This window comes from Euleptes europaea, chromosome 8, assembly GCF_029931775.1.
Source record: "Euleptes europaea isolate rEulEur1 chromosome 8, rEulEur1.hap1, whole genome shotgun sequence".
Classification (NCBI taxonomy): domain Eukaryota; kingdom Metazoa; phylum Chordata; class Lepidosauria; order Squamata; family Sphaerodactylidae; genus Euleptes; species Euleptes europaea.
This window is the reverse complement of record NC_079319.1, coordinates 490,567-503,187: the sequence shown is the minus strand read 5'-3', so window position 1 is coordinate 503,187 and position 12,621 is coordinate 490,567. Positions and strand designations below refer to the sequence as shown.

The following is a 12,621-nucleotide window of genomic DNA, read 5'->3' as shown; positions in this document are numbered from 1 at the left end:
TGGGGGCTTTGGCACATGCAGGGCAGGGTGGCTCTGGCAGGGAGGCTCTAAGTCCAGCAGGTCCTCTGAGGCTGAGCGGCCCTCTCTGCCAGAGCCGTCGCCTCCTCCTCCTCCTCCTCCTCCGGTGGGGCTCTGGGGACAGACAGACAGACAGACGGCTCCACTTGCTGGTCTGTGGCTTGCTGGGAGTTAATCTGGTGGCACAATGCGAGGAGGGCCGTTGGGAGCAGCTGTCAGTCTGGCTGGTGATTTGTGGCCTGGGGCGTCTGGTCGGGAGAGGGGGGGCCGCCCTCTGGCGCCACCAGAGCTGGTGTGCCGAGGTGCGGAAGACACGGCCCCCCTTGCGCCCTGGCTGGCCGGCTGCCCCGACTCCCCTTGGCCCAGGAAGCCGGTCCGGGCCCCCCCCCTGCACCAGTCAGGTCAGCACAGATGAAGCCAGCCTGGACATTTCGCCAGCGGGGCGCATTTCTCCCATGGCCACAAAGCACCGTCCTGCCGAGAAAACCGGGGGTGGTAAAACTCTCCAAATGCCCAATGGCCAAAAGTCTCACGGGCACTGTCTGGCTTGCGGGGAGCGGAGAAACATGCCTTGGCGATGAAAAATACCCATACTGGGGGCGGGGGGGGGGGAACCTGGGGGGAAGGCCTGCTTATTTTGAGAGCTCTGGGCTGTTTGTGAGTGCAGCCACTCCCACAGCCCCACACTGCAGGGGCCAGCATGTCCTTATGGGTGCTGGCCTCAGATGCTGCCACCCTCACCCCACCCCCGAAAGGAGGGCTTCTGCTTTCTGCGTGTGGCCGTGGGTCTCCCCTCTCTGGGGAGGGGTAATGGGGCTGCCGCTCGTCTGTTTCAGGCCGGGAGCCTCTGAACCCCGCCCCCGGGGCCATGGGCAACTCGGGGGGCAGGCCCAGCTGCCTGGGGGTCAAGGGCCAGAAATCGGAGGACTTCCTGAAGGACTCGTACCTCAAGGACCTGGGCCTGGACCCCGGGGCCCCCTCCGGGAGGAACAACGCGGAAGGAGGCCACGCGGGCCCCCCGGAAAAGCCGCCCCTCAACCCGATGGTGATAGAGAACGGCTGGCCCCTCGCCCAGCAGGGCAGCCCCCTCCCCAAGCAAGACAACCGGGACGTCAAAGTGCAGCACCGGGGCCTGAGCTGCAACCCGCTGAAGGCCCGCCTGGAGGCCGCCTGGGCCCCCCCCGGGGAACTTCTCCCGAGGGGGGGTGCGGGCAGCAGCTGGGCCTGGAAGCCCCTCGAGGTGACCGAGGTGACCGAGGTGACGGAGACTGTGGTGACCGAGATCGTGGAGGTGACCGAGTACCCCAGCGGGGACAAAAGCCACGAGCCGGTGGTCACCAGGACGGTGAAGGTGCTGACGGAGTGTGCGGGAGCCCTGCCGGAGGTTAATAGGGGGCGGCTTGGGGGGGGGGGCAGAGGAGAGCCTGCAGCCGCCCCTGGCTGAGCCCCTTCTCCTTTGGCATCCCTCCCCCCCCCCGCATCGCTGCAGGAAGGTAGTAGCCAAGAGAGAGGTCTGTGAGCCAGGAAGCCAGCGAGGGTGGGAGGGTGAGAACGCTGGCCTACCTGGCAAGATGGTTGTCAGGATCACTCGGCGCGCCAGAAAAGGTCAGTCCGTCTTTCAGTCATAGGCGGCTCTTGAGCCAGGCAGAAAGGCCAGCTTCTGCCCCCAGGGCATCGAGCCCCCTGGCCCCGCCTCAGCCGCCCTTGCGTGCAGCTCCCTCCCGGACCACTCTTGGCCAGGAGTTCCCCTGAGAGAAAGGATCGGGGCCAGACCCACTCTGTTCAGGAGCGGTAGGCCGGCTCCAAACCAGCCCCCACGGAAGCCCCTCTTCCCTCCCGAGGAGCCGCGCCCAGCTGAAGCCCTTCCTTTCCGTCCACACAGGCTCCGCTCCCCTCAGCGGCAGCCCAAGAGGGCGGGCAGGGGGGGGCTCGCTCAAGGGATGTGCCGGTCCATCCTGGGGATCTCCCACAGGCCTCGGGGCCCTCTGGCCGTGCTGGACTCGGTGCCCCTGGCTGCCCCCTGAGGGAGGGGGCTCCTCACTGGAGGGCACGGCTGGGTGAGGCGGCCCAGGCAGCCTCAGCCCTCTGCCAGCCGCCCGCAGGGTTCCAAAGTCGCTGCCCTGTGCCTGCTTTTCTCTAATAGCTGGCGCCTCTGGAGCCAGGCAGCCCCAGCCACAAGGCAGAGGGCGGGGAGGGGAGGGGAGGGGTGGGGTAGCCTCTTGGGCCCCCAAGCCGCCGGGTGCCCAGGGCTGGGAGCCACGGTGGTCAGTGACCAGGAGTCCTCCAGAGCGGATGCCAGGAGCAGAGCCGAGAGCTGGGGCTGCCAGCCTCCAGGTGGGGCTGGGAGATCCCTGGGAATGACTGTGGATCTCCAGGCAGCCAAGATCAGCTCCTCCAAAGAAAATGGCTGGTATAGTGGGTGGACTCTACGAAGGCACGATACCCTGCTGAGGCCTCTTTTTTTTCCCCCAAGCCCACTCCCCCCCCACTCATGTTCCAGGGGTTTTCCAACTGAGAGCTGGCAGCCCTGGCAGAGGGGCTGCTTGAGGCTGGGCACCCGGCCCCGCAGGGGAAGGGGCTGCCCCAGGAGCTGCTCCCTGACCTGGGGGCGTGGGGGGCGTCCTCTTTGTCTCCGCAGGCAGTGGCCTTCCTGGGAGAGCGGCAGAGCCCCGATCAGGCCCGGGAGACCTTGGGGGAGCTGCTCAACTGGGTCAGGGACATGGAAGACCTGGTGGCCAGCCAGAAAGCCCCTTCCTCGGAAGCAAAGGTGGTGAAGGCCCAGCTGCGGGAGCAGAAGGTGAGCCCAGCCCCCCGAGGACTCTGCCACCCGGCTGTGGGCCCCAGAGGGCCAGTCAGGGAAAGTGTGGCCTCCCCAGGGAGGGGGCCTCAGGCAGGGACCGTGGCTCAGTGGCAGAGCCTCTGCTTGGCATGCAGGAGGTCCCGGGTCCAACCCCCAGTGGCATCTCCAATTAAACTTGGGACTAGGCAAGTAGGTGATGTGAAAGACCTCCACCTGAGACCCCAGAGAGCGGCTGCCAGTCTGAGTAGATTAGACTGACCTTGATGGACCCTAAAGGGTGTGACTCAGTAGAAGATAGCTACATGTGTTCATAGCTTGTGCTGTCTGGGAGGGGGCCGTGGCTCAGTGGCAAAGCCTCTGCTTGGCATGCAGAAGGTCACAGGTTCAATCCCCAGGGGCATCTCCAGTTAAATAGACCAGGCAAGTAGGTGATGTGAAAGACCCTTTTCTGTCTGAGACCCTGGAGAGCGGCTGCCAGTCTGAGTAGACAGTATTGACTTTGTTGGACCAAGTCAGACCACTCAGTATAAGGCAGCAGCATGTGTTCATGTGTCTCCAACATGTGCAGCACCCTGGATGGGCTTTGGCTGGTCCCTGCGTTATGACCATCCTTGGGAGTGGGATCTGGCCTCTAGTAATGGCCCAGTTAGTTGGCCCAAGGCCCTCGGTGTGGGGCTACTTTGGAAGGCCGTCCGGAAAGGTCAGCTGGTCCAGCGGGAAGCCACACAGCTTCTGGCCGTCGTCACCTTGGGGGCCCGTGCGAGGCCTGTGCCTTCCGCCGTGGGCTGTGCATTCCTGAGCCCCACTGCAGGGGCCTCCAGGGGCTGGCGACAGCGTATCTCCTGGGCTTCCTGGCCCCGTATCAGTCTGCCCGAGTACTGAGGGCCTCCTGGCATGCGACAAAGTCCCGGGCAGGAGGACCCTGGAGCAGATGTTCCGGGGGAGGCTTTGTGCCTCCCAAGCCCAGGTGAGCCCTTTCCCCTCCACGCTGCATCCTCTCAACCTGTGGCCCAGTGTGCTCCTGGAAGCAAGGAGAAAGGGACCTGCTGCTCGGCAAGTAACGTGGATTTGCAAATCAAATAGCAGCTCCACGGAACACTTTAAGGAAAAGAAAACAGCACCGGGGCTGGGGCTGGGGGAGCCAGTCTGGTGTGTGTTTGTTGCTATTTTGTGACCGTATGCAGCTTTTGTGCGTTTGTATGTTTTGTGTTCTTTCTGGAAACAACCTTAAACTACTTGTAAGGAGCTGAATAGAAATATTTTAAATCTATACATTAACATTGGAGTTGCTGGGAGATCAAGCGCAGGTGGAAGAGGCATTTTAGCAGCAGTCACCAAGATGCCAAGAGACCCGGGGTGCTCCTAGCCAGAGGCAATAAACTTGGCTCCCCGGCAAGAGCCAGGTGGTCTCTGTTGCTCTCCCCGCTTCCTGCCCAAGCCCCAAATCAGACCAGCGGGTGGTCTTCTCCTTGCAGAGTGAACCCTGCTTCCCGCGGGCAGACGGTGGCGCACCAGAGAGGCCGTGCCAGGGCCAGAGCCAGCAGCGAGGCTGGGTGGGATGTGGGGAGGGGAATATTCCCAGGGGGGTGAAATGCGTGGACGCTCTCTCCCTGCAGCCAGTCTGTGGAGGGAGGTAGAACTATGGTCCCTGCCCCACCATGCCCTTTAATGGGCCTTCCATTGAAGGGGGGGTGCAGTGTGGAGATGGGGGGTGGCGGTGGGGCCATCCCTGTGTGCTTCCACCCTGTGCTCCTTCCCCAGTGGGGATGGCTTTTCCCACTGCTGTGTGAGAGCGGCTGAGGCCACCGAAAACAGAGTTAAGAAGTTAAAACGCTGGAATAAGATAAAAGAATTAGGCTAAAATCCATAATCAGCAATGAAATGAGACAGCAAGAGCAGCCACACGGCCGGCTGTTCTTTGGGCCATGGCCGGGCTCTGGACACACCGGGAACAAGGTTTTTGGTGATGGCGGCAGCACTTGGGGCTGGGGAGGGGGCCACAGGGAGCGCCCCCAGCTCACCTGCCGCTCTGCCCTCCCTCCCACAGCTCTTAAAGCGGCTCCTGGAGGAGCGCCGGGCCCCTGTGGAACGAATGCTGCAGGCTGGAGAGACGCCCCTCGAGCCCGCTGGCAGGACTGACGGGCACGAAAGGAATGGGGGCCTCGCCAACCTTCGGGAGAAGTGGACTGCCTTAATTCGGGGGGCAGAAGCCAGGTGAGCCCCAGAGAGCCGAGAGGAAAAGGGCCTCCTCTTGAGTGTAGCCCTTGGTGGGTTTCGAATCCTTAGTCACCTCTCCAGAAATCTGCTCAAGGTGGCCTGGTATCCAAATGAAAACTATTAGAGACTTTAAATTAGAAGTCAGAAGCAGCGGCGTAAAATACCTTAAAAAGAGCACAATGAACATGTCAAACAAACAGCAGCAGAAGCAGCGTGAAGCTCCTTAAACGCCGGGCCCTTTGGACGAGGCCGCTCGGCAGAGGCCCTGAAGCAGGGTGGGGGCCAAAGCGTCCTCTGGAGCGGATGGGGATTTGGCTGCCACCGTCTGGACCACTAGAAGCCTCTGAACAGCCTTCAAAGGCAGCCCCGTGCAGAGTGCACAGCAGTAGTCCAACTTCGATGTGACCAGAGCCTCAGTTATCATGGCCAAATCTTGCTTCTCAAGGAAAGCATACAGCTGGTGTACCAGCCAAAGCGGGTACGGGGAACTGCATAGCCTTGCTGTGCCAGCCCTCACAGCCAGCTGGCAAAAATTAGTCTTTTTGGCTCTCGTATGAAAGATGATGGTGGAGGAAGCAGGGAGAGGAGAACTAACCCGCAAATTGCTGGCTGGGGCCAGCCTTTGATCCCCAGGGGTGGGGGGTGTCCTTCTTTTGCTGCAGTGGCGGCCTTTGAAATCCTTCCGTGGGAGTCATTCATGCAGTAACGAGCTCTGCTCTGCTTAGCTCCGTTTTAGCCCCCCTCCTGGGCCTTGTTGGAAGGAAAGGGCCCTTCTGGTGCGAAGGCTCTGCCAGGCAGTTTTGGAAGAGCTCCCCAGGTGGCCGGGCCCTTCCTCCGACTCCTGGGGAGACCGCCACCCCAGTTCCCTGCCACGGTGGAATGTTCACAGTTCTGCCATGGCTTCTGGTGCTTGGAGGAGCCACCGGCCCAACGGTGGGGCAGGTGGACGCGGGCTCAGAACGGGGGGGGGGGAGGGTCCTGGAGCTGAGCAAAGCTTCGTGTTAAGCCGCCAAAGACCAGCCGAGGAGGGAGACAGAGAGGGGAGGGGTGGCCTGGTTCTTTGGTCTGGGGGCATTTTTGCCAATTCACCATGAGGGATTAAAGCAGTCTTCATTGTGCCACAAAGCCTTTTTATACCTGGGGCCCCCATCCTGAGCACATGCTGCTGAGACCACTTGAGGGGGGGGGAGGGGCCCAGCTACTGAAATTAATGTACTGGGTGTTTCTAAGTGCTTCAAGAATTAAGTGATTGTTTCTAAATTTTCATCTGTATTTAAAAATTTATTGTACAAAATTTATATTCCTCCTTTCTGCCCTCACAAGTACCACCAAAGTGGCTAACAAATTAAAACATACACAATAAAATCACATTTTTAAACTATGAAAACCACCCAAAAACCATTAAAATAATTAAACCGGAGCCAAAATAAATATAAACAAAAACAACAATTAAAAACATTGTGGGATATGCAGAGAGCTGATATTTAGACAATCGCACATCATCACCTTTTTCTTTTGTCCTTCCTCCGTCTGTTCTGTTTCTGTCTGCTGTGCACACTTTTTATTTTCTTATTAAACTTCTTTTAATTTTCAGTGAGGTTAGTCCAATCTCTGTGACCCCTGTTAACGCTGCTGTTCGGTCCCCCACGTACCGACAGTGGCACGAGTAATAGGGCCTGAGAGCCCACTTGCAGGCCCGTGTGCCAAAGGAGAGGGAGATGCAAAGGAGCCAAGCTGCTCCTTTAAGTGGCCAGTGGTGGAAGGTGCCAGGGCTCAAGCCCTCGGGCAGAAAGAACGTGCCCTAACCATTGGTTGGATGGTGGCAGTGAGGCCCAGAGAGAGAGTGGGAGAGGGAGTAATTGTGGGAGTCGAGAGGAAAAGCCTCCTCCGAGCGAGCCACTCAGGATGGCAGTGGGGCTTTCCCACTCCCACGTGTCGCGGTTTGAGCCGTTAAGTGCCTACACTCTTAGAATGTACCATTTACTGAGTAATGGAGTTATCTATTCAGCGAGACACCACTAGACCGGAATCAACGGTTCCTAGAAACTTGTTATTGCTTCTAGGACATCTCTTGAACACGCCAATAAATTTATAATAATGGACAAGAGTAGAAGTATATATAAAAAACACATTTATTTACATTATACAATATATGCTTTTTGGTTGCAAAGCCTTAAATATCATATAAGGATAGACATCATTAGTCTTAAACATGTTTATGTAGCAAGTAATCATTCACATTCTCTATGCCTCCATAAAGGAGTATCTTAGTCAGAATATACTCATAAAGTATCCTTAGTGCAATGCACCTTCATTCAGAATATAAGGTTACAGAAATCCTGTCAAAATATGGTTAATTCTTTGGAGAAAGATTTGGTTAGAAGCATCCTAACTTAAATCATTCAAAACATCATAACATTTCTGTACAGAAGACACAGTATACCTTGCTGTGTCATCTGGAGTCCTTTAAGAGTCTAAGCTCTATGAGAACATATGAAGTTATCCCAGAGTATCTGTATTTGCTAAGTCTTGAATCCTTTAAAGACTTCTATTAATATTCTTAACTGATCATCATTAAGATCAGGCATTGTCTATGTACATGCTATGCATGCTCTTTCTATTTTTAGATAGCAATGCTGAATATATAAATACTATGTGTTAGCTTAAAGCTGTTTACAGTCTCTTTGACTGTACCAATCTGTGTATGTGCTGTACAATGTATCAGCATTGTGCATATCTCACAGAGTACAGAAAGTCTCCTTTCCCTTCTCTGGTCTCTTGCTCTGAGGAGGTTCAGAAGTCCCTCTGTTAAGTAGAGGACGTTCTGACACAATCTCAGAGGTCTAGCTATTAGCCCTGTGTTCAGGATGCTTCTTAGCATTGGTAAGCCAAATAGGCTTAGTTTGTAAGAATCCATAAATCTGATGGACTCTCAGTGTTCCAATACATGGAAAGATCACTGCACTTAGATTCCTATTTAAAGAATAGGAATTCTAAGGGTCTCTATCCTCTTCTAGGAATAGAGCAGTCTCACAAGAAGACTGTAAGTAAGATATGTTGAAATATCCAGATCTTGATACCTCAAGATATCTCTGATAACTACTGTCCACGCAAGAACAGAGTTTCAATGTTTTACATCTCAAGCCTTTTGAGATGGAGGTGCTACACCAGACAGCTGCAGTCTGCCAGCCATAGAACTCTAAAGTGCCAGCTGTACTGTGGCTGGTATTTATACAATTTCTAGACCCATTAAGAGTGAAGAGTGTTCCTTTTCCCCTCTTCCTTAGTCTTCAAAAGGGTACCTTTATTCTCCCTTTCTTATCCGATACCAGGAGCTTAGTGGCATCTGCTCCTGTCTTATGTCCTTATATGGATTTCCTTTCCTTTCACTCCTCTGTGCTTAAAGTATAAACCCTTATTTCTGAGTTACATGATCACGTTACATATATAATTTCTATACCATCCTCTTCGTTAGGACTATACGCATTAAATGAGACTACTTAGAAATCTGTAGCACAACGTTTAACTATATAACTAACAGAACACAATTTTAGCTGACATTGTCACTTTGCAAAGTGTTTTGTTTACATTAGTTAGCAGGTTTGCATCTGGCAAGATTACAGTAGAGCAAGGAAGCATATTACTCTTATCTTGAGAGAACTTATAATGCCTTTAGGCTATATTTTAAGCACAATTTCAACTATTAATGCACTCTTAGTACATTAAGATATCTTAAGACCTTGAAAAGGCCATTTAAGATTCTGACATCTGGCAGCTAAGTCAGAAAGATGACTTTTACGCTGCCCCTTCAAGGGAAAGCCAGAGTAACTTTAGTAGTTAGCTTTGATAGAGCTAACCTTGAGAGTAGTCTGTCAGCCTGACACAGAGTTGCCTGTCAGCATGACACAGACTTTCATTACACATTACACAAACCTCTGTATGTGTATGATGTGTTTAAGCTCTATATGGAATTAATTCTGCACATGTTCACAAGATACCATGATCATGTCAGGGCCTGTCATACACGCTTACGAGGCTGTTTCCCCACATGCTCGCACGTCTCCCCTTTCTCCAGCCCCAATCCCCTTGCTCCGTTTGAGAGGCTGGCCTTCTTTGAGCCCTGTCACCAAAGCAGCTGTCCCTCCCTCCCTCCCTCCCTGTCCCTAGGTGAGCACTGGAAGGCCTCTTGGTGAGACCTATCTGGCAATTCCTCAACAGCCCCCCCCCCGCCCACACTCCCCATGTGGGGACAAACATTTCCCCCCGCCTCCCGTTTCTCTTGGGCCTTGAGCTGTCCCTGGAACGCGGGCAAGAGTGGCTCAGTCTCCCTCGCCGTGACTTGCCTCCTCCCATGTGGACTGCGACTACCTCTATTCTGTGGCTCTGGGGTCTGTGAAGGAGGCTCTCTGCATGTGGTAATGGTCATTCTGAGGGTCGTCGTGTTGGTTTATTGCAATGAAACGGCACAGATGCCGGGGGCCCGTTCTGCCGGTCAGGAGGCCAAAGGGCTCCCCTGCGAAATGTGTGCTCGTGGGTACGTGTTGGAGGGGTTCTCAACAGAAACGTCTTTCTGGGTCTGCTGAGCTGTGACTCCCCCCCAGGGGTGGGGGGTCAGCCCCCCTCCCCCTCGCCACCCTTCCTGCTCTCTTTCCTTCCAGGCACAGCTGCTTGGAGCAGATCCTTCCTGCCGCTCAGACCTTCCAGCAATCAGTTGATGCCTTCCAGGACTGGCTGAGCGCCACTGAGCGCCAACTGGCCCAGCTCTGGCACGCCAACGGGAGCCTCAGCCAGGCGCAAGACTCACACCAGCAGATCCAGGCAAGGGCTGTGGGGTGGGGGGATCCCGGGCCCTACAGGAGGCAATGGGGAGGAGTTCCTGGCTCAGGTGGGCACACAGGTATCGGAGCGCACCAGCGTGGAGCAGGGCAACGGGGAGCTCTGCCTCAACTACCGGCCACCCGTGGGCCTCCCTCAAGGGGCTGAGCCTGTACTTTTCAGACTTCCTTGCTGGGCTGACTGGGCTCGAGGGAAATGGGCTATCTTGGGGAAGGGGCTGAAGGCGCAGCGCTGGTCCATGTGCCTCCTTCCGAAGAAGTCTTGGCTAAATGGGAGGCGGCGGGGGGTGGTGGAATCTGCCCTCAGAGGAGGGGCTGCATCTGACCGGGAAGGGCTCTTGTAGCCCCTGACTTTATCTGCCTCCTCCAGGACCTGAGCAAGGAAATTCAGGCCAAGCCGGGAGAGCTGGAAGGGTTCCTGAGGCATGGGCAGCGGCTGCTGGAGATGGTGTCAGGCGAGTGCCAAGGGCAGGCCGGGGTCTGCTTTTGGGGATGGGGGATGAGTGCACTGAGGGGCAGCAGGGGCTGTGGGAATTCTCCCCACAGAAGACCCTGCAGACTGAGGTTAGTGAAGGCCCCTGAAGGGAGCAGGGAGACCCTCCAGCGTCTGGGGTGCCGGGGGGGGGGGGCTTCCTGCCCTGCAGCCGAGGGATTCTCTCCGTAGGCAGGAGGGCTTCCAGGGGGCTGTGTGACGGGACAAGCAGCAGCCGTGGGGGGCTCTGCTTAGATCTCCTCCTGGCTGACCTCCACCAGGCCCTCGTGACCAGGAGGGTGTTGAGGTCCCTTAGACCACCTGCCCATTCTACATGGCCTTCCCCATTGGGCCAAATAGAACTCCCCCAGGCCTTTTCAGGACATAAAAACAGTGCCGGGGGGGGGGGGGGTCCAGAGCCCCTTTTCAACCATGCAGTGGTCCCAGACCAAATTGGACACTGCACGCGTGGGAACTGAGAAGAGCCCCGCAACTCACCTCTGACAGGCTTGGGACCTCAGACCCAACTGGCGCTCTTCATAACATGTGAACCGGCTCCGTCCAGAGGACGGATGCCCCAGCTCAGAGGCCAACCCCCTTGGCCACAGGGAAGAGCGTTCCTTCCGGAGCTGCCTCTCCAAGACCAGCCTTCCAACCACTGCACCGCCCTGCCCTCTCTCTGCGGATGAGGCCAGGGCACAGGTCTGCTGCTGCCGAAAAACCGGCAAGGAGCCAGGGGAGAGACCTTGTGCCCTCCGATGGGGGCGGGGGGGAGGAGAAGGGGGTTCTGAAACTGACTCGGCCGGTGGCGTCATCTCTGGTCCTGCCCCTGCAGGCGAAGAAGCCCAGCTTGCCCAGGAGAAGATGGACTCCCTGCGGATGAGGTTCCTGATCGTGGGCCGGAGCTGCACCGACATCTTGCACCGGCTGGAGCAGACCTTGGAGGCCTCTTCCCGGCTGGGGCCCACCCAGGAGGACCTGGCCCTGTGGCTGAGCCGCATGGAGCGGGAGCTGCCCCCCCAGGGCAGGGCGCCCGGAGATGGGCCTGGCCCCCTCGCGGCTGCGGACAGAGAGAAGGTGACGGGGGGGGGCTGGGGAGGCTGGCCAGCTGGCTGGCTGGCCGGCCTCCCTTTCTGGGCAGGGGGAGACGAGCGCCTGCAGTCCCCCGTCTGCACTTCCACCTCCTTCCACTTCCGATGGCTCCCAAGGACCTCCCAAGCTGGGCCTGAAGGCAGTGGCTGGGGAGGCCTTCCCCACGGCCGGCCTGCCTGCCTTCCTTCCTTCCTTCCTTCCTTCCTTCCTTCCTTCTCTTCCCAGGGTTACCTGGCCTTAGCCCAACTGAAGGAAGGGTGTGGGGAAGTGGCCTTGGGTTTCAAGCCAGTACTTGTGGGCAGGGCCGCCCTCCGATCCCTCGGCCGGCAACCCAAATCCACTCTGGCTCCTGGCTCTGGCCGTCCAAGCCTTCCCACTGGGGCAGAGAAGGAGGAGGATGCCTCCTCCAGTGGAAGGACCCCCACCCACCCACCCGGCCGCCTTGTCCCTTCTCCAGGAGGGCTGACTCAGCTGGGTCTTCTGTCTCAGTTTGAGCAGGCTCTGGGATCAGGGATGGCCCACGGGTCCCACCTCCTCGCGCGCTTGGAAGAGCTGAGCCAAGTCCACCTCGATGCCCATGCCCTCCACTTGCAGATCACCGATCAGAAGGTTGGCACCTGGGGCCCCATGAACCTGAGAGGGAGGGGTGGCCGGGCCGGGGAGGCGGGAGCAGGCCAAAGCAGCCGGGTGGGGCCCTTGCCTGCCACGCCCCAGGAACGACTGTGCCCCTCTTCCCTCCCAGCTCCTGTCCGCAGAGATTCTGCACCACTGTGGCCTGGTGGAGCGGCTCGTGGCTCTGGCTGAGCCCCTGCTCGGCTTCTGCTCTCCGGCTGTGAAGCAGCAGCTCCAGGTGAGGCGGGACCCCCGAGGCAGGGGAGGGCAGGCGGGGTCTCCTGGCTCCTTTTCGGAGCGCAGCCTGCAGGGTGGCGAGGAAAACCCTGGTGCAAGACCCTGTCCAGCCACGGAGTGGCACTCCAGAGCAACGAGAGGGGAGGGAGAAGCCCTTCCCATTTCCCGACCCACACCTGGAGCCAGCCCCTCCTCGCCAGTGAATGGGGAGAAAACCCCAGCCGGCTTCCCTGAGGATCTGCTAAGTGAGGGGTTCAGACTCATCCCCCCCCAACTCACTGTAACTGCTCCAGCTTCATTGCAATAGCCAAAAGTCACCCATTTTCACCACCAGTCAT

At 57.4% G+C, this 12,621-nt stretch overlaps 1 protein-coding gene across 1 annotated transcript in view; it reads left to right on the top strand.

The window, feature by feature from the left end:
* PLEC (plectin) overlaps positions 1-12,621 on the top strand; it is a 149,902-nt gene that overhangs the window by 79,352 nt on the left and 57,929 nt on the right. The window contains exons 42-50 of the mRNA XM_056854575.1: positions 855-1,402; positions 2,657-2,815; positions 3,630-3,785; positions 4,866-5,032; positions 9,694-9,853; positions 10,241-10,325; positions 11,178-11,419; positions 11,660-12,043; positions 12,177-12,284. Of these exons, the coding sequence (XP_056710553.1) occupies positions 855-1,402; positions 2,657-2,815; positions 3,630-3,785; positions 4,866-5,032; positions 9,694-9,853; positions 10,241-10,325; positions 11,178-11,419; positions 11,660-12,043; positions 12,177-12,284 (2,009 nt within the window). The remainder of the gene's footprint in view (positions 1-854; positions 1,403-2,656; positions 2,816-3,629; positions 3,786-4,865; positions 5,033-9,693; positions 9,854-10,240; positions 10,326-11,177; positions 11,420-11,659; positions 12,044-12,176; positions 12,285-12,621) is intronic.